Source organism: Centropristis striata, chromosome 3 (genome assembly GCF_030273125.1).
Source record: "Centropristis striata isolate RG_2023a ecotype Rhode Island chromosome 3, C.striata_1.0, whole genome shotgun sequence".
NCBI classification, from domain to species: domain Eukaryota; kingdom Metazoa; phylum Chordata; class Actinopteri; order Perciformes; family Serranidae; genus Centropristis; species Centropristis striata.
In genome coordinates, this window is record NC_081519.1 from 21,502,208 (window position 1) to 21,529,209 (window position 27,002).

General features: G+C 39.1%; 1 protein-coding gene across 7 annotated transcripts in view; it reads right to left on the reverse strand.

The window, feature by feature from the left end:
* Nucleotides 1-27,002, reverse strand: part of LOC131962703 (protein 4.1-like) — a 107,695-nt gene that overhangs the window by 41,162 nt on the left and 39,531 nt on the right. For all 7 annotated transcript variants that reach the window (XM_059327772.1, XM_059327763.1, XM_059327753.1 and 4 more), the window contains exons 2-4: nucleotides 9,516-9,646; nucleotides 7,150-7,308; nucleotides 855-959 (exon numbers count right to left, since the gene is read on the reverse strand). In XM_059327772.1, the coding sequence (XP_059183755.1) occupies nucleotides 855-959; nucleotides 7,150-7,308; nucleotides 9,516-9,554 (303 nt within the window). In that variant the 5' untranslated portion in view covers nucleotides 9,555-9,646. The remainder of the gene's footprint in view (nucleotides 1-854; nucleotides 960-7,149; nucleotides 7,309-9,515; nucleotides 9,647-27,002) is intronic.

A 27,002-nucleotide genomic window follows, 5' to 3' on the forward strand; every position in this document is an offset into this window, starting at 1 on the left:
ATGTTATGATCCCATTGGACAACACAAATCTGAGTGGAGTCAACAAATTAAGTTGAAAAGAAGATTAAAGCAGGTAATGAACTGCTCGCTGACTGCACTGTCCTGCTCTTAGCTGGTGTCTGGAACAGCAGAACTCCATTTTAAAAAAAGGGAAATATAAACATGGCTCTTACTACTGACCAAATGTACTGATAAAATTAGATACACCATCTTTTCTAAATCTCTCCAACCATCTTTTTGAATTCGGCAAATACATAATCCACCAAATGCATGAAAGTAGTATTTTCATTATATCTAGTTATTCATTACACTCTCACCAGATAATTGAATGAGTTTCAACTCATCTCTTTTTGGGAGGGGAGAGGGAGACAGTTTGGACTCTACTTAGTGCACTTTTCTAGTTGCATTATGTTTTAGCATTTACCAATATCCCAGTGGATATAGTTCAGTAAACATGACATTGGTTTGTTTTTAAGTTAAAACTTGCCTATAGCTATAGGCTAAAGGTAAGCTGGTAAACTGCCAGCTCGGCTTCAGTCAATGGAGGTTTAACTTTTTTATCATTTTTTTATTATTTCTCCCTCCAAAGTAGCTTTGCAATATTTGTATGACTAAATTTCATAAACATGTCTTGCAAAGAGAAGATGAGTCATCCGTTATCTTTTCTCCAACTGCACACATTTTTCAATCACCTGTTGTCCAGACCCATTTTCCATTCATCTTTGAATGATGGATAGTGCACCCTGAGAGAGCCGAGACAGCCAACAAGTGAGACGAATACAGATTGTTTTGTGGGAGATGTGTTTATGCACTGAAACGTCCCATGAGGTCACTGTGGGATACAGTTCACTGACCTTCTGGGTGTCTGTGTCGGCAAAGGTCAGACCAAAGTAGTCCTTCTCCAACAAGTTGAGGTGCTCACACACTACGTCCATCAGGGTCTGTCCTTTGGAGTGTTTCTGCAAAGACATGACACAGCAGTGGTAATAAGGTCAACAACAATGTCAAAGGAAGCAGAAAAAAGATTCTTTGTATATTTCTGAACGCCATATGTGCATGACAGTCTACTGCTGGCATAGTTCAGTTTTATTGGGCAATGTTTGGCTCGCCAATAGCCAACACCATTAAACAGCTGTGCTTGTTAAGACTGCTTTCCTGTTCTCCGGCTCTGTTCACAATAAAGCAGCTAACCCATTTGATGCTGTGTCACAGTCGGCGTGCATCAAACACTTGACAGTGAAAATGGACTGTGAACTGCTGGGGGGAGATTGGTCTTTGTACTGTAGGCAGAGATTTGCTCTGCTATTGACAGAGTTCAGGGTGAGCATTTCAGGAACATTTCTATTCCCATTCAAGAGACAAATTCATGTTCTCACATTCAAGGGAGCGCTTCATTGTGGTTTTGACCATTCAACAGCAGGAAGTACAAATAAATGGTTTTGTAAACAGCTGAAGAAGCCTTAGACAAGAGTGGCAGGGATCAGAAAAACCTTGGTATACAGCCTGGATGAGAGAAATGTACCAAATAAGAGAGAAGGAGAAGGAAATCATTCAGTATTTAGACATTTTAAAGATTTTCTTTCCAGTGATATCTTTCTGAAGCAAGTTCCCTCATTTCTACTATTGTAGTAGCTGAGGGAAATATAATACAATGCAAAATCTATATTTCTAATTAAATCGGTTAATCCTATATTTAGATTTGAGTATGGATTACATTATCTAGTTCCTGTCACATTACATCAATAGTGCTTCAGATGGTATACATCCCATCCAGTTATACAATGAAAATTGATACTGTCTCAATAATGATCACACCCAGTATCCTTCTCTGGTGATGTATTGTACATCCACAGGAGAGATTACAGATATGCAGGGCCCAAACAAAATAATACAGACCTCATGGTAAAGGTGTACCTTGAAAATGACTCCATCCATTGTTAATAAACAAGACCAATTGTCTACAGCCATGCTAGCAGCCCTGTGAAGATGTACAATACTTTGAGTTCAAACCATAGACTGTTGAAAAGAAGTGGATGCAACCACTGGAACATCACCATAGGTTTGAAGCCTTGACTTTTGCATTTTGGCCATCGCTATCTTAATGTTTGGAGCCAGAATTCATCACATTTGGACAACAGGGTGGATCTTAATAGGAACCCGAGGGTACAATAGACATTAACAGATAACAGAAACTTGGCTGCACCTGGCTCCTGTAAAGTTCCACGATTCAAACCAGAACATCTTCATAACAATTTTAATGTAGAAAATTATCCGAAATATGCGTTGCTACATCTCTACCTGATTGACAGGTCCCCATGGTATGGACTTGTCGATCACAAGAAAGCCATGTACTAAGCATGCCCTGCTTTATAATTTATTTTACTCTAAATGGGACCATCATTTACAATATGAACATCATGCTGTATTGAAGACTTGAAACTGGTAGCCATTGGAGTCTCCCCCTGCTGGCCACTTGAAAGAATGCAGGTTCAAGGCACTTCTGCATTCACTGCCCTTTTCAGACCCAGAGACTAAGTCCACTTATACAATCAAGATGTCAGTAGGGTGATAACACAGTGGTTTTGCCGATGTTTTTCGAGATAACGGTTAGTATATTTAACTGTCTTAGTTTAAAGTGTTAGATTGTGAACATTTTCTTATTAGTACTAAGCAAATATCTAACACATCTTAGTAGCTCTAATAGAAATGTCATTATTTTCGTTTCACTATTTCATTATTGTTTTTGTAGGCATTTGTTCATAAAACAAAGTTTATTTGAATTGTTTACCTGATGAAGGTGCTAGATAAAAAGTCAGGAGAACACCAAAGCCTGCTGGTGCTATACCAATGTGACTGAGATTAATTTTCTGGGGAACATGATGATACTTTATGGTTGGAAAAACATGCCACTCAAAACTAAACAAGTCAACCTCTTGGTGGCATTAGAATAAAAAGTCAGGGGATTGCCAAAGTCATTAGGATTCATCATCTGGTGACCATGAATGTCAACACATTTTACTGTGATCCATCCAAAATTTGAAGAGATATTTCAGTCTGGATCAAATTTGTGGACCCACCTATTAACATTGCCATATATGAAAGAAAGTAGTGCCTGTCACACTGAAAACAATAGTGCTCCAGAGTTTACATTTCATTCAGTTATAGAATGGGAGAGACTCTAGACATTATTAGTCATAGTGGTGCAGTGACACATGTCTCACAACTGGAAGGTCATAGGTTCACAGCCTGGTTATCCAGACTTTAACAGCCTTACCTCCGTGGGCTTTTTCATATCTATAACAAGAAATAACCCTAATTTATTTTAAGTAATTGAATTCCCTTGTGCTATTGATTGGTTTGTAATTTAATTAACTAAAAGTAATTTACTTCACTGGCAGCCAAATGTACAAGGGATTTCTCATATCAAAACTGTTTTCATTTTAATTTGATAGGGCAAATGAAATATTGTCCATTAATTGATGCATGGGCTCATATGCCACTTTTACATGTAGAACATGGAAGTATGTTAATGTTTAGGCCTTAAACTGAACCATACATACATACAGTAGAATGATACTCTCTCACACTCACATGGTGTCTCCTCCCCTGGATCCTTTGTGAGGTGACAGGGAGATGGAACAAGCAGTTGCCAGGGAAACAGATGCAGTATTATCCCTCTGCTGTCTTGTTTCTTAATATCTCAAGGACTTGAAAAATTGTTTCACCTTTGCCTCATTATGGATGAAAGGATGGTGGAGCAATACTGGAGAAGTCTAGTAAGTAAGTAAGTAAGTAAGTAAGTAGTTTATTTTCAGTGTCATGAACCCAAAGGTGCCCAGCCCACATGGGCTTACAAGACACTAGAAACATAACAAACGAGAGCAATAACATAATGAGAGGAAAATAATAAATACAGTACACCAGCATCAAAGCCAAACTCAATTACAGCTATAAAACATAACGTATAAGTAATGTCAGTTGGTAGGTCTCTAACTGGAACATTGCCAATGTAAAGCAAGATTATGCTGTATGACATCAGCGACAGCCAGCAGTATTGAATGAACAAATCATCTGATGGACTCTTAATATTCCATGACTGAAGAGATCCAGTCTATTCACTCTCTGCTCTGGAGCACTTAAATATTCAAATGTACAAGAATGATTTCAGCATTGCCACCTGAATGGACCCCCAAGAGAATCTCAACAGTGTAAAAAGACAATTCCACCCAAAATAGCCCTGTTCTACACATCAGCCCAGCCAGGCTTGACCACGTGTAGAGAGGTGGATTACACTCCAGTGAGCAGAACGGGAACTAAGAGAAAAGTGTTATGGGCGTGGTGCCTCCTCTCCTGCCTGGGGACCACGGGGAGGCTCAGCCATGCATCCATGACAAGAGACTTAATTAACCCATGAATGTGGCACGTCCTCCAGGGGAGAGCTCTCCAAAAGTGTGGCCTTCCTTCTCACAACACTGTTATTACCAACTCCTGGAAGCACAAGGGAGGTTTGGATATGGCAAGCATGAAGTTCCACCCCAGCAATTAAAGACAGGAAGTAGGAGCGTGCCTGCCAATGACCTGGAGGTCTAAGGCTCTCCCCAAACAAGAATTTAAAAAATCATGAGTAGACAAAGAGGCTGCTTTGTACATCTTTCTCTGGCAATGACTGGCAGTGCTGCAAGGGCGGCTGAATATTTAGGAAGTGCACTTCAGACACAAAAGCTTTCATAACCATAATGCTAACTATTGTTGTGGTGCGGAAAGGTCCCAGAGGTATTTCTGAATGTTTTCACAATGCTGAGAGTGTAGCATTCATGATGTTCTTACCTCACATACTTGCACATAAAAGGCGCCCCTCCTCCCAACACCACAATACAAATACAAAGTTTATGCACTTGTGCATGAGTATCCTAAGGGGTGACTCATAATAACATTGCTCTTCTATTTTCTCCTTGGCTGCACCTGGCTTGCAACCATGTAATAACTATAGATTTCCAAGCACCCTGTTAGCAGCCTGTGCTGGAGGCCTTTATTGGACAAAAGGGACACCTTGTGACCATGGATGTCTGATGCCAATTTTAGTGCCAATACTGAATCAGTATTAATACCAAAACAATACCTTTTGATTGCTTACTCTGGGGAATATAAACTTTTTTTAGTTAACCAAATGCAGTATACCAAACCACTGAGTGGTTCAGAATCACAGTTTTACTGCCAGTTAGATTTGAATGTGCCAGGAATTTGTCTTGGTGATTTGGTTCATAATAACCATAATAACACTCTGAAGAAACAAAATAAAACTCACAAGGGGCTTAATTAAGGGTTTATTTTGACCAAACCAGAGATGGTAAGTGTTGGAACAGTAGACAGTTTGTGAATTTTTATTTTCATTGTGTTGACTTAAGTGGATCATACAACAAATGAGGTTACTGTTTTTGTCAATGGAATCTTAGGTGTTTTGGCGAAAGCAATAAAACTGCTGTTTCTGGTTAAACAAAAATGATTTTATTCTTTTAGAAAAAGTTCTCTCTCCTTATGGATCTTTTCCCTAATGCTGTCAGAATACTGACAGTGTGGGCTCCATGCTAGCCCATAGCTGACGACGGACTAGCAGCGGCCAACTACAAATTCCTAAAACCACCTTTTCCCATAGACTTACATTGGGAAAGGGAAATATGTAAATAAGTGGATGTAGATAAGAACATCATCACCCCTGCTAAATGACTCCTTTCACCATAAGAACTTGATTTGGTCTGATAACATTTGGAAAGTCTAGAGGAGCTGTACAATTAAGTCATCATATTCCCATTCAACTCAGCAATGCACTAACCAGACATAGCTGGCTCACTGGAACAGTGGAAGTCTCTGGTGCGCTTGCTCTATGGGCCCATATGGCGGCATAGAAGATGTGCATAATTCTATACATGGAAGTCAAACTTTTTTGGTTTCATGTGTCACTGAGCAACTTTCATAGGAATCAATGAGCCCTACCTCCAACACTGTATCCAGTTATCTGTTGTTATTGATCTGGATAGTTTTTAACCTTCCATAACCAGGTAGTTTTAGTTGCCTAAAAGTAACCAAACATTTACCATAAAGGTTAAGAAAATAGTCATATCAATAGTTCTTGTCTTGGTCAACTGGTTTGCAAGATGTTGTCAAACACTGACATCATACTGACATGGTTGCCAGATTGGAAGACAGGTCATTTTAAACTACAATGGTCTATTTTGTCAATTACGTTGGACAAAATCTAACTTTTAAGCACTGACACTCAGTGCTACAGACACATTTCCAGTGGCACTCAGAAAATATTGAGGTCATACCCAACAGTGCCTGATACCCAGCCATACTCATGAACATGTCCCAGACCGTTTTGCAGAAAAGATGTAGAGCCAGGGTACTGGGCTGTGACGCAGGCTGGCTGCCACCGATTGGCCCATTTCACTCTTGATCATCTCATCTCATCTCAAACACAGACGCAGCAGTGCCAGACAGACGCATCATATCTTGGATTTGGGTTACTAGATAGATTCTCAGTGAGTGCAATTGAAGCCCAAACAAGAAACAGCTTAAAATAATGCTGCATAGTCATCTCCACAGTCTAAGTAATTGGATATCAATTCCTTCCAAAACAATCCTGAAGATATTTTGGAAGATAGACCTATTCTTCCTGCTGCTAGTCATGAAAGCTTCAAAATCTCCAGCTTCTTTCCATGCATCTTTCTAAGGCAATGCACTTACATCTATCCCTTCTCTGCTTTCTTATGCATGCCTTCAGTTTCCTGTCCAAGCAAGCGGAAAAATATCCTTTTTCACACTGCTGGAGTAATGACAACAGATATCTGGTGTAGAATGAAGACTTTCATGCTGCACTATTTTTGTGCCACTGTGTGTATTGCAGAAATGTGTAACATTGCTTTGGCTTTGCGCCCCCCTGGTGAGCTCTCAGCATGGCACCATCTTTCTTATTCTCTTTGCCTGTTTTATCCGCTCTATGCAGCACTATACAACACACACGAATGCCCACAGAGGACAAACACTACAAAGGGGGAAAAAAATAATGTTTCGTTTCAAGGGTTTGTTCAAAGCATGTAAAGGCGAATTCTAAAAAACATGTTAGCACAAATTGTTTTCCACCATACATACCTCAATTTCGCCTTCAAACTCGGAGGAGTCCAGCAGGGTCATTTTGAAGGGGGCAGTTTTAAGTCGTTTGGAGCCTTTCTGTGGAGATTTGAGGTTCTTGTTTGGGGACGTCTTCTCCGACATGTCGTCTGTTTCATCCAGATGCTTGGAGTTCTGTTCCTTAACATACATTAAAAGGATGTCAGATGACACAGTTATCCATTTAATCTGTCTTTTACCTGAGTGGATATTTAAAGATCTCTATCAGTGCAAAGCCTTAAGATTAATTTATTTGATTGTAATGGCCTAAGAGAAAGTCAGTTGTGTCAAGTCAGCATTGTGGCTTGAAAAATATTGGATTTTAAGCGGTGTTGCAACTCTGCTAATTAATCTACTCATAAACATTCCGTATAATGCAGATCTACTGGACCCTGCATTGACTGCATGAAAAGTTATTATACTAATCCCAGAGGACAAAATATAAATCAGAAGCAGAGATTAGTGATCCCATATCATAGATTCTTTAGAATTAAAGACCTTGCTTCAGAAACGGCAAAATGTTGCAATATTAAGAAATACTGTAAGTTAATTAATTCATTAAAAACATAACTGCAATACCCAGAGGCCTGTTGCAAAGGAGGTAATACAAACAAAAGAACACCCTAAGCTCATTAAAACACTAGCTTTAGAGCCAGTTGCATTAGCTCTACGCATGTTCAAATTTAGCTTAGCTTTAAGCCAGTTTCATTTTTAAGGTAATTAAAGGCATATTAAGAACTGTAGCTTCTGTTTGTAAAAACAGCATTCAAACTTGGTTAAATTGAAAGCAAACCCCAAGTTCAATCTCATTTTGGAAGAAGACCTGTCCGCTTGCCATATTGTCTCGCTATTTTTGCCTATTTTCGTCTCCGTGTTTGCTATTTTCGTAATTTTGTACTCAAAGTGTGACTCCCAGAAACAGTATAATTAAAATAAAAGAGAAAGTGAGCAGGGTCTCACAGTCTTTACATTATTTTTTTATTTTTATTTTTAATTTATTTTATTAAAAGTCATTTTTATGGAAATGGGTTGCACCACACACACACACACACACACACACACACACACACACACACACAGCTCTCACTGCCCAGTGTGACAGTTTAACTGAAAACTGGAAAAAACATTTGGTTGTCCTGTTTGGACTGAAGAGTTAAGAAGGAATAATTAAGTAATTTGAAATATGGTCAGCATATCTGACCTGAATCTTAATTAAAATCTGGTTTGGCATGATGTATTTAAATTACATTTTTTTTAAAATATTATGCTAACTAGGTCAGATTCAATGACTAAAAGCATCAGTAAGGTGAGCATTAGTATCACATAGCCAGATCTATTTCTTCAGCACTGTGTCAGCACTGGAGAGAGGTGTGGCTGCACCCATTCTCATTCTCAGATAAGGAGAAAAACTCTCTGGTTGTTTGTATTTCTATATATCAATCTTAGGAGTTGCTAAGTCCAGGGTGTAGCAACAATGCCTCTGCAAATTATATAGCAAAAGGCTGTCATCTGCATGATAAACTGAATGAATACTCTGGAACACCCATATTTCTCTATGTATACATTTATAAATAATACAGCCAGACTTGTCAGTTAAGTTTAATGTATTATTGGGCTCCCATAAACTTTAATGATATGTATTATGTTACAGCCTGTGGTGCTCTAGTAATTTCATGATTAAACAGTTACTTTATTTCTTTCAAGTAATTCTTATGTTTTAAAGGTGAACCTGGTTTAATAAATCACTTTTAAATTATTATCAAATTACACAAACCTGAAAATGGATTTAAAGAGCTGGTGGAACTCAAGAAAGCCATTTCAGCTCCTATCTAATAAATTAAAAGCTTAAATTCCCGTGGTTTTACTTTACACAACCATTGAGCAGGCCGGTTGCTTTAGCAGTAATCCATTAGTGCAATTAGGGCCCAGTCTCAAAACCCATCACCTATCTGTCTGACGACGATTTAGCATCTGGGGTGAAGGGGCATTATTTCTGGGGTTTCAGTGTAGCCAATGGATTTCATAATGGACATCTGGGCCACGAATTCCTCTTCTGTGCCCAGGAGTTGATGGACAACGACTACAAACAGATCACTTCTCTGCATATACATTTTAAAAATGCTATTTTATTGTAGATGAACATTAGCCAGTGGGTTTGGAGACTGTATTTCCTCTAAATGTTTCTGCTTTTGCTCTCAGAAAATATTTTTTATCTGCATGCAACCAAACAGAAACAGAACAGAAACAGAAAAAATAATACTTCATATAACAAAACCATGTTCATTTGCCTAAAGAGTCTGCATTCTTAGAACCATATCTTTATAGAGACTATTTTGGGCCATGCTGACCTGTTTGGCCATCTTGCTGTCCGAGGCTGATTCCTGCATGCCTGCTGCTGCCCCTGCTGTCCAGGAAGACTCCTATCTCGCTCTCTTCACCTCGGGGCCTGTCTCTGTCTCTTCAGCAAAGTAACAGCAACCTGAAAAAAAGGGAACACAACAAATACTTTCAAATAGTGTCTCAACTGAGTGGAGCCTCTCTTCAAAATGCCTATCAAATGCTTTAATGCATGCTTTCTTTCAGCATCAAAAGAGCTGAGATGACTGCTGGAAGCTGGAAACTGTGAAAAATTCCAAACACGAATGTATTCACCCCAAAATAATAACAGCACAGGCACCAGGATCACACCTTCATTACAAATTCTGAAAGCTGTAGCTTCTTGATACAACACACTTTCCACAGACATAATTCACCTTGCAGTCAAGGACATTTACTTTAATTATAAAATCCCTCACTGAGCCAGATAATGATCATCTATTTAAGCAAGACAAGCTCCAGCACTGAGATGACGATTCCCCCCAAAAAATGAATTAGTGAAGGGCCATGAGCACTACTGTCAGTACTCACTGATATTAACAGGATTCCTGCAGTCACAAAGGTGTTAAACCAAAAAAAGCTAATAGAGTACTACCATTTTTTCACAAGTGTAATATGCAAGCTTAGTCATAATAATCTATATTGACAAGAAACACAAACTCTGTTTTAAAGTCAGTGATTTTAATATTAATTTACTGCAAACCAACTCAGAAAATGTGTGAACCGATTATTGCCTCCTATTCACTCCTATATTTCTTGTATCTTGAACAACTTCTCCAGATGGACTATAGTATTCTGAAAATGAGACAATATTTTCAATATATGTCAGAAAGGATGACCAAATTATCACATTTTATTTTATTTACATTTAAGACAATGACTACCCTTTTTTTCGAATGTCTAGAAGTGTTCTAAACAATAGATGTCTTTAATTTCAATGTTTGATAGATTCATTTTATAAACTTCATTTTCTTATGTTATATTTCTGAGGATGAAGAAATACTATTGTCTTCTTTGATTTGTCTAATACATACCAGAGTTATGCATTAGTACAATCCACACTATTAAGCATAGTATGTTCAAGTGCAGGGTTGTTTTGTTCCGTAATGTATGTAAGAGTTGTTTGTTTTCTTCTCAATGCAGCCACTACCCCGCAGCTTACCACACTGACTCTACTTCACTTTGTCAGTTTCTACATTTTCCCTGGATTCAGTTGCAATGTGTTGCCTTCAGTTGCAGTTGTAGGTGTGGGTGGACTGACAAATAACAACAGCTGAAGTGAAAGTAGTGTGCAGCCAGTTTGTCAGTTGAGAGAGGTGTGTACTGTAAGCATGACTAAACACGACGCGCTGGAAAGACATGAAGGAATATTTGGAATGTAAATTGGAACTAGTGATGATAAAAAAAAATTCTCGTATATTCAAATCAGCATTTCCTTTCACACCAGACAACCCTTATATTTAAAATACATTATGTTTAAGCAGTAGTTTGACAGTGTGGGACATATCTCTGAAGATTTATACCACTGTGTTATCTGTCTTATAAATGTGAAGCTACAGCCTACAGCGGGTTAGCTTAGCTTAACATCAGAACTAGAAAGAGCTTGAAACAGCTAGCTTGTATCATGGGAGTTGTTGTCTACATTGTTTAACAACCACCATTACGTCACTCAGGCAGAAATAATTTCATGGACGAGTTTAGTTATTAAAGTTTTATTCACATTCTCATTTAACTCTATAAAAACCTTATGTTATTGCCATTAGCCAGCCCACTGTGACTGTGGAGTTACTACAACTGTTAATTGAAGGTCCATCTGTGCAGCTACCATCTGCTATTGTACCAGGAAGTGAGGCTGAGGGACTGTTAGCTAGCTAGCTTGATTAGCATTAGATGAGACAACTATCCAAACAGCTACTGTAGCTAACGATGTGGGGTAACCTCAAGCAACAATAATCAGACACACCTGGATTAATCAGTTTGTCAGAAGCCTATGGGTGACGTCACGGTGACTACGTCCATTATTTATTTAAAACATATTTTTTTGGGGGCATTTTATAGCTTATTGATAGAGAGATATTCAGATTGAAAGGGGAAGACAGAGGGAAAGTGCTCCGAGCCAGATTTGAACCCGGGCCGCCCGCTCACGAGGCCTAGAGTCTCTATTTATATGCGCTCTACCAGATGTGCCATCAGAGACGATCCATGTCCATTATTTATACAGTGTATGGTTGTCACTCATCTTTCGTCACACACTAATCTCGAGACAACTGCCACCTACAGTACCTGTAGTAGGCTACTGCAGATGGCAGTTATCGCAAGGCTAATGACAGAGCTCAGATTGGAATGTTTTTTGTTTTTTTTACTCCACCTGGGTCCGGTTAAAATACGGGAGATTTATGGGAAAATATATACAGGACATTCCCGGCCAAAACGGGATACTTGACAGGTATGCTTAGTAAGTGTGTTGCACACTATTTTATACAGTCTATGGTTGCACATTGTTGTAATGTTATAAAGTTAAGTGCTAGCTTGGTAGCGGGCATGAGCCACTTGTCATATTGATTGATATTGTGTTTCTCAATGGCAGCAATTCATGGGGGGAAATTATGATGTGTGTCGGATAAATAATATAATTCTGTTTCATTGTGTGAATTCAGGAATGTTACATAGTAAAACTTTAAGTTCACTTATTAAGACGTTATATCTTGCTTGTTGCCAAGAGCAACAACTTTGTGAAGACTTAACTCAATGACACTGTAATTTATTTCTATATTTTCTCTGCATCTTATGAGATGATTTAAGGTCTGTACTCTGCTATACATTCTTGTTAATGTCTCTAGAGCTATTCTGTTCACATGATAATAAAAGACTTGAGTTATGTTCCAGATTCTTTGTGTGTCTGATTTTGTTTGTGGAGCTCAGAAAAGGCCATTTAGAGGAGGTGTTTTGTTCCCAATAGAGACGAATGTAATAATTTATATTATTCTGTGACAAGCCTTGTTTCACCACTGCGACTCTATATTTAATGTCTTCTAAACCCACTTGGGCTGGGTGCTTTAATGTGCATGACACAAAAATAAAATTCACATTGTGTGCATTATATTGTCATCTATTAAAGAGAAATGGGCTTTTCTGTCTCCCGCACAATGGATTCCTCCCTGTGTGATTGTAGAATGTCAAAAAAGTGTAAAGTGATAAATTAAAAAAGGAAGCCTCTGTGATTCTGGAGACACCAAAAGCTGCCGTTCGCTGTGAGTGATACAGATTTAAACTGCAACATTGTGGAGTTGATAGAGTCAATTTTCGGCCACTTATTGAAGTGCGAAAGAAATAGAAGCTGCCCATCATCCCCACAAACAAAACATGCCCTTTGTGATCTTTTTTTAAAGTCACACATTTGATTCTTCACCAGATGAAAAATATGTTTATGACCCTGGAACATGTTCCTCCGTGACCTTTTATAAAAGGAAGACAAGGCTCATAATGTGTGAACATACCCTCAGTGGGATGTGCTCAGCGCAGCATATAGGAATAAAGCCGGTGTATTATAGAGTTCCCCAGACAATACTCCAGACCTTGTATTTATTCAGGTCTCTGTGTGACCCTGGAGGTCTCTCTGCTCCATGAGCAGCAAATCACATCAACATAATGCAGCTGGGAGTTAAAGGCGCTCTATCTAAGGACTGATGCAGGAATACAACCGGTTCACGCCGGTTCAGAGAAGAGACAACCCCCTGCTGACTCCTCACCACGGAAGGTCTTGACATATTGCACGTGGTTAAAAGAGTGTGAAACCCGCCCTCCTCACTCCTCCTCCTCCTCTGCTGTGCTACCACAACCGTTCCATTACTTACAATCACAGAGATTTGACAGAAATGAATTCCTCCCCTTTGGGACAAAAGTGAAGCTAGGAGTGGTATCCTCATTTTACCATCACTGTGTGATCCAGATGGGCACTGAGCTATAAGTTGCTAAATCAATTTTTCCCTCACTGGCTGAATCACGGGTATGCCTGCCAAATAAACTCCCTGATTGAAGAGGGGAAAAAAACTCCATCGGGTACCGATGGGGAAGGAAGCAAACACTCAGAGACGCCGTGTCTTTTCTGTTATCGCACTCGCCTCCCAGTCCGATTCAGTCAAGCTGAAAATGACGAGCGTCTCCCCCCGTGTGCATTGCAGGTGCTTTCTCATTCGGTCCAAGTCAAACAGACGCTGACGTCCCCCCTCACTTAACATCCATCTGGGCTACATGACACAATGCATTCATCTACAGCTGTCTGTGTGAATATACCTGTCTCAGCTGGGCTGCGTTCACTGCAACAAATAATGTGAAAACAGCCAGTATTTCTGTTCCCCACGGCGGACATTCTTCACTTCTCCTCTCAAACACATTAACGAGCACACAGCCAACCGTGACAAGCTTTCTAACCATACCCAAATCGATAGTTACTGTTGCTTTGAAGTGCTCGTAAAAGATTTGTACAATACATGTCAGCCAATAATGAAAAAGTCCTTTGAGGACACGTTAAATGAGAATCACATAATCAAAAGTTAGTTTGTGCTAAATGGGCTCCCTGATTGAGACATCTTCTACTGAAATCAGATTAATTGGCAAATTACTACAGATTGATGTCATAGAGTGAGGCAGTAGAGCTCTGCAAATGCATTCATTTCCTGTACCACACCATTACCCACAATTACCTGTGTCAACCCAGCAACCGCGACCTCCGCAGAGGAGAAGAAAGCACCTTACAGTGCAGGAAAACACTGTGTTTCCTTTGTTATGCTCACTGAAAATGTCTGTCTTTGATAAAGGCCATCAGTAATAATGATTGAACACAGAGAATAGCACATTGTTTCCTTGGAGGGTTATGAAACGCTGCTCTTCCCTTGTTTCTCCTGCTTCTTCCTCTTCATTCTCATCAGAGGTAAGCTTTAATCTAAGTAAGGCAAGTGGAGGGAGAATGAGAGAGCGGGAGCGCGCATGTCTGTTGGAGGAGTACTGGCTCTAGCTCTGGGATGCAGTTGCCATGGTAACAGCATAGAGTACTCTTTTTTTTTTCTCACACCTGCTCGTCTCTCTTCAGAGGAGTGACAGAGAAACAAAAAAGACAAACTGAACAAGGAGGGAAGATGAGAGGCCAAAAGATGTGGCGGCCAGAAGAGACGAAGGGATCAAGGATAAACGGAAAGGATGAGAAATGACAAGAGGGGAGGAAATAAGCTGACGTGGCATCGTGACTCAAAAAATGTCAAACAGCCTCCCCTTTGGTTAGCGGTGGACGAGCTGCACGCAGCTGCACACACACAGGGACGGATGGGGAGTTTGAAGCAGAGATGCAGGCCACTGCTGCTAACCTCCCTCCACCATGTACCAGCCTCTCATCTGAGCCCTGACAGCACACTCAGCACTATTTGGCCCATACACAACCCTAATTCCATTGTACAATCCATGGTCTTAATCACATTTATCCATTAGCATGCACTGAGTGCACAATGCTGTCGAGTAATCACAAGGAGCACTGCACCGACCGAACACAATGCATTCACTCACAGGCTCAAAATCACTATAAAGTTCCTTTGGTGTCATAAACACTTTGCAAAATAATTAAATTATGAAGTTAAATTATAAATGCACAAACATTTATACATAACAATGAGTCTCTAAAAATGTGTCCATTGGTTTTTTTTAACCATTTTTTTAATGGGTGCACATGTTTTTTTTATTGCCCTGCTGCTCTACGAATATCAATCAGTGTGATAAGTAGTTAAATGACACAAAATGAAATTATTTTTTCTATATACTTGTTGTCGTCAACAAGTTATCTGATAAAACAGTATTTTTGTTCATTTCTCTTTTTTTGTTTATAATATTATTAAGTATTGGCTTATCTGTTGTTTGATATGCACCAACATAAAAAGCTTGTTTTTTTTACAAAACATATAATGCTTAGTGATTTAGAAATGGTGTCAGAAGTGTATTTTATTTTTATTTATTCTTTATTCTGTATTAAAAGAGTCAGTAATCAACTGAGAATATTCGAATGTTTATTAAGGAGTTTATTTTATTGTATTTATTTATTATTTTCTCAGTTTTTCATTCAAGAATTGGTTGAAATAATGATTGGCGCACAATCCACATAAAGATCTATTTTCATGTCACCTCATTCCCTATATCAGCTGCCATATGTGTGAGGTTTTGTTCTCAAAATTTGGTATCTGTCTCAAGAAAGCCACATATTGGTCGGGCCGTACTTTTTTAAGAAGCTAACTGATGTAATCAGTGACATCACCAATTTGTCTTTCATCAAATAGTGTGACACAACTGCAACAATTACAGTATTTACATAAATAAAGTAATTTTGATTGATTTGATTGATAGATTGATTGATTGACAGTGTCGGCAACAAACACTTTCAACATTATTATTGAAAGACCCATTTTCCAAATGATATTGTTAAGAAAGAGAAATGTGTGATTTCCTTCTTAAATTACACATTTCATAATCCCTATGCAATTAAAATGTATTTAGTATACTTTGAATTAGTCCCTGACGGAGTCACATTTCTCAGTTTGCTTGTATATTCTTCCAGTTCTTTCTTATAAAAGTTCTGGACCTTAACCAACATGCATTTCTAACAGTATTTAATAAAATGAATATGAAGGTTAATGGAAATCTCTGCTTTTTCTTTTGAAACTTTTGAAATCTGACCCACAGGTCTGCAGCTGCAACTGTCATTCATGCCTGAAATGCTTCATCGTATTAAATTTACTTTTGAAAGAGAGTCACAAGTGCACCTTATGAGTGCTTTTACTACAAGGAAGAATTTCAGTGTTGACCTTGCCGTTTAAAGTCACATTCATGTCAGCAGGGTGAGGTGGAGCAGCACTCTGGACAGCTGCTTGTAAACAATGTGAGGTGACAGGGATGTTCATTTAGAGTGAGATGACAATACTGACAAGTAAAAATAGAAAGACTTTAAAGTATTTACAGTATTACTCTTCAATGGTAAAGTGACAGTGATGACACACAGCATACTGTGGATACAAGTGATATGGATTGCGAGCCCACAGAGTGAAAGTCCTGTGTAATGTTATCAAACATATCAATAATTTTTCATTCAATAATCTTTTTAAATCTACTAGGTTAAAATGATACAATCTCTGTTCATTGTGCATTTGTATTGAAAGTACCAAAGCTATTAAAAAAAGATATACAGCCAGATATTCAACCCAAGAAATAAAAACCTGCAATGCTTGGATGGATATTAAAACTCTTATGGGTCCAGTCATCACTCAAAGAGGAGCTCAAATAATGCCTAGTAGCATTTTATTGAGCTGAAAAAAGCCTGTGTTAATGAAAGCATGAGGAGAAAAGTCGGCCATGACTCACAAGAAGAATTTTGTACAAAAAAAATCTACCTAACAGGTTAACTGCTGCTTAAGTATAAATCTAATAATACTGGGTCTGTTTAGGACATTTGGGATATTTCAGCAAAAATGATGTAGCATTTCATCCTCGTTCCAAAAACAAAGCACTTGGAATTTTCAAGAGCTCTGACATGCACATTTGATTAGATACATCTAAACAGCATCAGAGGCAGAGATTCAAGTGTTTTAAGGCGACCGACGTATCAAAGTGATGCAGTACAGAGGCCCTTCGTTTTTATGTATAGAACTGCCTTGAGCTAAATGCTCACAATAACTATTCTTGATGTTTAGCAGGTACATTTTTACAATTTTACATTTTTTTATAGCGTGCCTGCATGCTAACATTTTCCTAATTTGCAGAAATCACCAAGAACAGCTGAGGCTGATGGGACTGCCAGTAGATTAGCAGACATCTGGTCACAAACTGGATGGTTACAATTGTGACCTGTTCATGGCCATAGATATCAAATATGGACACAGTCACCAAGACAATGTGGACAGAACCAGCTATCATTATCTTCCTCAAACTCAATAATGGGCAAAGAGCTGAAGATGAGCTGAGACAGGCCGGTTGGGAAATCAAATCACCTGTGACGGGACCTGTCACTAAAAGTGGCAGCATCATGAACCCTGCATAACGTTAAACCTTCATATTATTTAAATGGTTTAAACTCATGAAAACAGCTTTTGGCCTCTCAGCAATGGCTTCATTTGTTGGCCCAGAGGTTTCTCCTTGAGGAAGGCGCTAGATGAAAAGAGAGCTCCAAATTTCATGGCAATCCTTCCAGTAGTTATGAAAATATTTAACTCAAACCACACATCTAAACCACATGTTGGTGCTAAAGGAAAAGTCAATGAATCACAAATGTCCTTAAAATACATAACCAACAACTTCTCCAACTTCTTAACTCTGTGGTATTGGCTTCACATGTGGTTAAGTTGTGTTTTATTTATTCCTTTTCCATGCATATAAGTTCAGTGAACAGCTGCTACTGCATTGGACAGTGAAATTGGAACACCTCATCATGCTGTCAACAACTCTGGCTCTTCTTCCTAGAAAGCAGCAGTGCTTCTGATTCGGCCCCAATGATCCACAGCACACTGTGAAGTGTCAGTAACAGTTCAAACAGTCACTCAGAGAGAAGGATCGGAGGCTCAAGGACACTGCTCTCATTCACCAACATCACACATACGACCTGTCATACACACTGACAACTAAAGTGTAACATTGATGGAAGCTAAACAGGCTTCGCCCACAGCACTGTTTCACAAGGCACACTGCGTTAAGAGACGCAGTGTGTATTTCCACTCCAGTGGTATTCTGTTCCTAAGATGACGTTGAAGCCCTAACACCCACATTACTCTGCTTAGTTTCTTCACTGAGCCTCAGCCAATGGATGATGACAGATGAGTCCTGACTGGAAAGACTGAGGCTAAAATAAAGTACAGCCACAACAACTACAGATTGTAGCAGGAAAAAATATCACAGATTTTCTGACACCGTGGCCGATACGGTGAATTTCTGAGCTAGAATGAAAATAGACCTTTTCTTTAAGATTGTGCGACAGTGTTAAATCAATACTACTGCGTAATTGTGCTGAGACAGCTGACTTCTTAAACAAATAACTTTCATAAAGAATATTTAAAATCTTCATACATTATTATACATTTACACTGTCAACCAATTCAAGAAATAAACAATCATAAATATATAATATAATATAATAAAGAATACATGCAAATACAATAAATAGCTACATGTTCAGTGTCATTTAATTACAAATCTTTAAAAATAAGAAAAAAGAAAAAAGAAAACAAATAGCTAAATAGTACTGTATGTTCAGTATCAGTCAGAATATATATGTGTGTGTGTGTGTGTGTGTGTGTGTGTGTGTGTGTGTTTGTTTTCATATTGGAAAACATACGCTGATACCAATATGTCTTTTATATGAAAATATTGGCCAAAAAAATGGGCAAGCTCATATATCAGTCAGGCCTTGAATAACACCTGCATGACTCTTCAAGCTTCACATTCCTGCAATACATCTGGAATCACCCCCAGAGAGAAAAAAAAGAATATGTTTCCTCTGTGCAGCTGCAATGATAACATTTGCTCACCTTCCTCTCAGCAGACTATCCGAAAGCAAAGCAGCACTAAGTTTGGCAAAACTTAGCTTCATTAAAGGTGCTTGCTCTCATATGAATATCAACACAGTCGCAGATGGAGAGCAGAATTACCAGGAGCCAGTGTCAGGCTTGGTATAAATTGCTGCAGAGACATCATTCTGTCACAGTGCATCTAATGGAAGCTGACCTTTCTCATGCTGTGCTGGAGACCAGTGGTGCATGCACGAGGAGGGACGTCTCACAGCTGACGGATCTGTCCCTGAAGCTGCCAGACGCCATGCACCGCGGGGACTACAAATGCAAAGTTTTTCCCCCTCAAGCTTCTTCTGTCGTCCCCCTCTCTCACAGCACGTACTGTGATAAATTAACAAAAGCAATGTAGCTAAAGGGAGCCGTTTGAGATCATGCTAAGAGGAGTTTACAGCAGGGAAATGAGGACATGGGTGTGGGAGCACATGGGTGGTAGTACAGGCATCATCATGAACCTCGAGGGCAGGGAGACACATGGTGGCAAGACAAAGCTTGTTGGCTTGTATGCACACTGTCAAAGCTGAGCTAAATTCTTGGAACCATAAATGTGACATGGATCTCTGCTTCTTAAAGACATAATGCCCTTCAAATGCTTGTTTTGAAACATTTCCTTTTGTCTCTTGTGAGTGTTCAGGCTACAATTTTCTAAGTCTCCTCCACAACAAGTCTTCCAGCAGTTTTTGTTTTTTTCTCACCGCCTACTTAATGTCTGAATAATTATTATTTCATGGCAAGGGCTCCAATTCTCTTCACCAAATGGAAATAATTATTTTCTTCTCATAATGAAAAATACAGTTTGTTCCACCATCAGATGCATACAATATGTTGCATCATTTAATCTTGAAGCTAACACTTTCCAATGTAAGCACATGTCCCTCCTGTTTTATCAGTTCCTGTCAAAAAGTGCTGTCACATTCTCAAAGACCAGTGTGTAATTGTCTCGGCGTGAGGCTTCCGCTGTGCTCCAGTTAATGAGAGACTGTCACAATGGTTGCACTTCCCAAACCAGATTCTTCACCACTATAATCTCTCAGTGGAAAAATTATTTCCTGTAGCTTAGAACCACAATTACAGCTGTATTTTGGCTTTGGTAAAGTGCTGATGACAAAAAAACAACAAACCGGTCAGTGCAGTCTCAATAATGTTGCTCTCAGTCTTTTAAGCGCTTGGCGGAAACTGCACTCTCAAGCATGTTTACTGTTTAGTGTAAAAGGGTTAAAGGCCAAATTGCATTGTTCAGCTCAGCTTTGCAGCTGATCAGGCACTTAATCTGCAGGGATAGTTACGGCATGTGACTTATTACATCAAAAGGATTCAACTGTATGTGTTTGATCCTCCAGACGAAGATGAGGGGTCTGTTGTGCACCACAGCTGTCAATCTTCCTTTACAAACCCATTCGACCTTTGTCAGTTATTATTTTTTATAGTCAAATTTTAATAATAAATTCAATTGTATATTTCTAACCAGTGATTTGTCTGATTGAAGAGAAATTAACTGAACTTGTCCATCAGTCTAAAATTAAGAAAACACCCAAAAATAGTCTAAATTGAGCACAATTTAATCTCCAGGATCAAATATTGTCTGGAAACAAATGTTCTATATATTATAAGAGCCATTTCAAATCATTAATCCCATTTTTCAATAACATTTTTAATAACATCATATTTTAAATGCTAGTAAAGTCAATATGTCACCAGTGTCTGCTCCGCCAGAGTGTCTTCTGTCCTCCAGTGACGTGCCTCATAAACCCAGTTTGTGTTGTGACTCTATAACATTATTTGATGAAATGCCAGTGGGGACAATGGTCTAAAAAGAGTCATGTTTCGGCACTGTCATTATTGCTTTAGCATGTGAGTTTGATTCACTGAGCTAGCCTATGTTAGCCTGCTTTGTTGATTGATAGCACTTGAGAAAGGTTGTGCTGTAGCATACATTCTAGCTGACTTGCTAGCTACTAAGCTAGGTTCAGTGTGCTGCTGGCCAAACTGCTAAACCCACCCACTGTTTCTGAAAGAGGAGGAGTTGGCCGTTGGGGACTGGGAGAACACCTAACAGACGTATCAGAGAAGAGACAAAGTGCCAAACTCTGAAGACCAGAGGGGAAAACTGTAGTACCACAATACACAATAATGGGCTTACAAAATAACTGTTTCTGGCTAAAACTATAAGATTTAAGCATATAATATGATTATATTAGCACTCTATGTATATCTTAAAGGACAGTTTGGCTGTTAGCAAGCTACTGTTAGCTATGTGTTAGCAAGCTAAGGCACTTAATACTGCATATTTCTGAATTATGCACATTCTACTAGTTACATAGTGTTAAATGCTTTAGCTTAACTTGCAATGTAGTTAGCGTAAAACTGACTTGTTTGTCTGTATAGGCCTATGTCTATATCAACTTTTGTCCTCTTAAAGGTTCAGTTTTTTCGTTTTTTCAGCTCGTAAAAACGTATGGGTTCTAAGTTATGGGTTCTCTACCCTGTTGGTAGTGCATTTCACCACACAGCAGCTTTTAGATATACACAGCAGCTTTTAGATATTTTACTGTTGTTGCTAAAAGATGGAATTGTCAAGGAGGCTCTTTCATTCAATACAAAGTCAATGGAGAGCGACAGATTGTTTTCCCCTGCGGTGGGACTTAAGTGTGCTCTGTCTCTGTGGTAAGTTAGCATCTTTATGGTGTTTGGTAGCTGGTTAGCTTGTAACTGGCAGTGACTGAATGACAGCGTTAGTGAACATACATTAAAACTAAAAATGTCATGTGGACATGCTAACATGATTAAAATGTGATTTCAAAAGAGGAGGTCTTTAAGAACGTGTTGATATATTAATATACTTGTAAGCCTAGCCAGTGTCCTCAGGCAGACAGATTAAGCGAGTTATTTATGAATACCTACATCAGTTAAAGACCCTTCCTTTACCACTTTAAAGCATTTCTATTCAGTTCACAAGTTCAAAGCCATCATACAAGATACACCAGACACGACAACTCAACAGATTCCCAGACAAAATGTTGTTTGTTCTCCATTAGAAGAGACGAGCTCGACTGCGTCGCGGTTCAAGTCACGCTGTCAATAAATCCACATCTCTCGAGAATTTCAAACAGGACTCATCTGATGACCCAAACTGCTTCAAGTTTTGCCTCAGCATGGCACACATAGTTAGTCTCCCCCTCATTTTCTTTTTCCCTTTGAAGAAATACACAAACACACACACATTCTCCCACACACGCTCACTTTCCCTTTGATTTCACTTTCTGCATTAGCTCTATATTAATTTATTTTTCTTTTTGTTCTCATGTATACATTCTGTATTTATTTTTCAATGCCTTTTTCAGCTTTCTTTTCCAATATGATGTGTTAACAAGCCTCTAGTTTCTCACTGTTTACTGTGCTTTGGCATTATGTTTACTTTTATGCAGAAATAAATCAACTGCCTAGCAATGAATTTGAAAGCAGGCGATGATGAGTATTTGTTGACAGCAAAGGCCTCGATTTAAGCCCCTTTCAGACATGCACCTTGATGTGATAAGATGTGACATGTTGGGCTCATGTCTGAATAATGTATTTTAGTTGAAAGCCACAAAGTTATTGTGCTAGAAGTCACAGCAATCTTCCTAGAACATAGTGAAATGTCCCTAACACTTCCAACACTGCATAAATAATGCTAACTGATGCATCGATTGTACTGAATGAGTGAAACAAAGCCATAGTTTACTCTTTTTGTGTGCAGTGGATTCAACGTTTTTTTGATGACTTGAGGGAAACTCAAGCTGTTAACACAACACATACATATTATCACCTATTTGAAGTTAATATGTTGAACATGTTAGGTAACAGTTCTCCTATCCACAACATATGTAGCAACATTAGCATTGATGAAGGGTTTTGTTTCTGGCCACCCAAGAGATTTAAGTCCAATATTCACTCATCTTTTAGCTTTTATTTTTTTGTGTTATCCTGATGTGATCTCAAAGACTAGGTATGGGGTCAGATCATTAACTCGATTATTGAGCCATATTGACCCCACCCAATCCTTCTTTCAACTGTCACACTGTCACAGGTGTTTTTACCCGCAAAGGTAAACCCTCAATGCAATACAGTTCATTCAGGTAGCTGTAGTGAGGCAACAAACACTAAAACCCAGCTAGCATTTTAGCGCCTGGGTTCTAACCTCTCAAACTCAATGAGGATTTTTAATGGGTTTTTGTTAGATGCCTGAAATAAGGTCTGTGGTAAACACAAGCTGAAGAGATGTTCACGTTTTGTTGTACGACATAAAATACATTAGTAAATTCCCCCACTTGTGAAGTTTTTATGTGTCCTCAAAAAGTTAAGTGCTAACATTTGGCTAAACGAGACTACAGTGATTGTGGGCAACATTAAGCGGCATCACGCCAGACACAGATGGCAACTCTCTCACTTGTCCGCCCTACAGCCTCTAGTCGTGTAAGTAATTATTAAGTAATTATATAAATAAACAATTTATTAGGCTACAAATTCGCTAGCTTGTCAAAACCGCTGGTTAGCTTGTCGGAGACCATCTGAAGTATAATGGCTGTGACGTTCAAGTCATGCAATCGTGTTGTTACTTTCGTAACAAATTCTCAGTAGACCCTATGGCAATGCTACTTCTTGGTTGGCCAACAAAAGTATGTCATTTTGTTTGCTCTCCATAGACTATACATAAAGAGGGACAACATGGAAGCTACCCACAAGTAAAGCCATAATATCTTGATCACCCCCGGGTGGCGGTCTGTAGTATAGGTTTTAAATCTTAGTGGATGGGACATAAGCCAAACTAAAAAATCAAAGTACAGGTCAAATACATTTTTCCCAAAGATGGTTTCAGTAATTTTAGGTGGATCGCATCAGACTAATGTTTGTTCAAGTTTTTCTCATAAGTTTGGTTTTAATCAGTTTTTTGATTCTATAAAACAGGGGTGTTACATCAAGATTGACCGCTGTAATTGACTTGTGATTAGGTGGGTGTTTGGGCAGGAACTTAATTCTGCCGCCCCACCCTTTGTCACTACTGTGCAGACTCTGGATCCAAATGACACTCCACTCAATACCGCAAGATGGCAGCGCGTGTATCCAGGATAATTTGGCTTCGTTGTAAAATGGGAGGAAGTGGAGATGCATTGACCATTTTTTTATAGTGTATGACACATTAAGACACACACACACACACACACACACACACACAAGCTAACACATGATCCCCTTCAGGGATGCCTGACGATACACAGCATAGTCATTCATTATACTGTTCCTGGGAATTTTTTACGTAACAGCATATGGAAATGTATTTGGAATTTGCATCTCTGCAGTCCATAGTAAGAGTCAGGTAAATACCTGAAAGTCTGTTGTGAAATCTATCCTTTCCAACCGGGAAGTAGCAAGTCTTGCCTCATGACCCTGTTGTAAGCACTGACACAATACCTGCTTTGTTTCCCACAGTGTTTGCCTGGGTTGTGCAATGCTCAGATTAGTTTCCCTTTTTAGTGGAAAAGTGATCTGCACACAGGGTTTCTTTAAACTGAAAAAACTCTCATCTTGGTCACTTTCCAATTAAAAAAAACAATATGTTTCATATGCACCTTTTGTTTTCTTCATGCATTTTTGACGTATTCAAGGTCACACTATATGTTCATTTCTTCTACTCAAAACACAAATATTGTTTTTATTTAGGAAAGATTTTTGTGCTGCGTCTGTCCTGAACAATAAAGTGACAACGAAGCCCTGTGTCAACCTGCATATGCATGATATTATGCAAATGGTCACGCTCAACTGCGTTTTGCCCTTGTAACAGAGTTCATCAGAGAGAGCTGTCCTCTGTGGGAATAAATCCAGAGGTAACAACACAGCCACAGACCTTGGTTTTCTTCCGCAGGAAGGACACAACTAACTGCCTCCTAACACTGAGCTGCCATTAATACAAACAGCAGTCACCTCGAAGGTGGTTTTTCCAATTTCCTTTCACCCTTAGAAATGGTGGAGAACGCCATTAATCAACAGGAAAACGCTGGGTGTCAAGGAGCCCTCACAGCAGGACTCATCTCTTCACAGGTCGCCTTGAGTTATGGTCACACTCTTTTACTGTATTTATCTCAGGGGATCAAAATGGATCAGCTGGCAACACACAGGACGTATTGTTGGGAATCCCATGAGTGAGCCAGTAGCACTTTTTTTAAAAATCCCATTGAATTTGGGATCAGTACACAATTTATTGAAATTCCACAATTATCAGTACCAACATTGATACCACAGCAAATCTAAGATGTTTTAGTTGCCTTAAATTCAAGCTATAGTCCAAAATGGCAAATGTAAGCCATGACACAGAGAGTTTGAAATCAGAGCAGCCATACAGTCAGAAACACAGCCTGTGATTGGCCATATAGAATTCAGTTCAATTCAATTCAATGTATAAATCAACTAATGAATGATGATATATCATTTTAGATTGAACTACCTATCGGCATATAAAGTCATTAAAATGAACTCCACCTTTACCATAAATGATCATTGTTATTAGATAATTGCATTAATAAATATAATCTTGTAATATTTTTCTGATATGTGCCATTACTTGACCATTGCCTGACTACATCATCTCACAGATATGCATTTATTTTGAAAATCCCACTTTATGTGTATTCTCTTTATTAAAAAGAATATCATGTTTTCTTTTCATTTAAATGTCCGAAAGAGCTTAGTGATAAAACTTTCATTCAAGGTTTCATTTTCTGAGTTGATGGAACGGGTGTGTTAAATGGACATATGTTGTCTCATATTGATTGCAGGTCCCTGAATTAAAATCAAAATCATATTGAGATTATATCATATTGCCTTTGTGATATCAGAAAATATTGTATCATAAAGAATCAGTAAAAAATTTAGAGACACCTCTGCATAATACAGGAAGCACATTATCTAACCTTTGTTGCTTTAAATGAAAAGATAAAAGCTGCTGTTTTTATTCTCGGAACATACAGCGTTTCTATCAATGTTAATGGCAGCAGACTCTCATAAAAAAACCCTCATCAGAACAACTCTGCAGTGTGCTCCGATGGGAACAATTCAGAAAACTTGAGAGGGTTTGCTGGATGCATGCTATTTCTGCACAAATGGCCCTCCTGCTAGCTCCCAGTGGCAGCACTCTGTGCCAGCTGAACACATCCTGCTGCTGCCCAGCTAGCTAAAGCAGCACTCAGCTGCTGCTGGCTAATGGACTGCCTAAAGTGAGACTGTGGCTCTGTGTGCATCAGCATGGCTGGCATGCTGCAGGTGCAGACCGTCACCACACAAAGAGGCAGCGGCTGGAGTACATGAGTCAGTGTGTGAGTGTTTGTTTGCTTGCCTACGTTCTTCCCCACCGTTCCCTACACACAACACACACACACACCCCTGGCCTCAGCTTTTCCATCATCCGAGGAGAGTGGCAAACACTCTAAAATATTTTGGCTATGGTCCGATTCACATTCTCTATGCCAGGATGCAGAAAATGAAGCCGTGGCATGGCTATCTAAGGCTCTTCCACATGCATGCAAAATACCGCAGTGCTCTGACGGTGTGAGGAGAGGACACACAGGGAGGACACAACATGTGCTGTAACAAATTATCAGATCGATCCACAACCTAGAGATTATTTCACACAAAACTCTATGGCAACAGAGCCTGCAGCATCACCCACTATCCCTGTCATGGCCCATTTGAAGCTTGTCGCCCGCTGCCCATGGGAGAAGGTGGCACAAGGCCACACCATATGGTATACTATGTGGCGGGCTGCAGCACTGCGGGAGAGCTGAGCTGTGAAAGGAACGATCCCCATCCATTGGACTAATTAATGTCTGTGTGATCAGA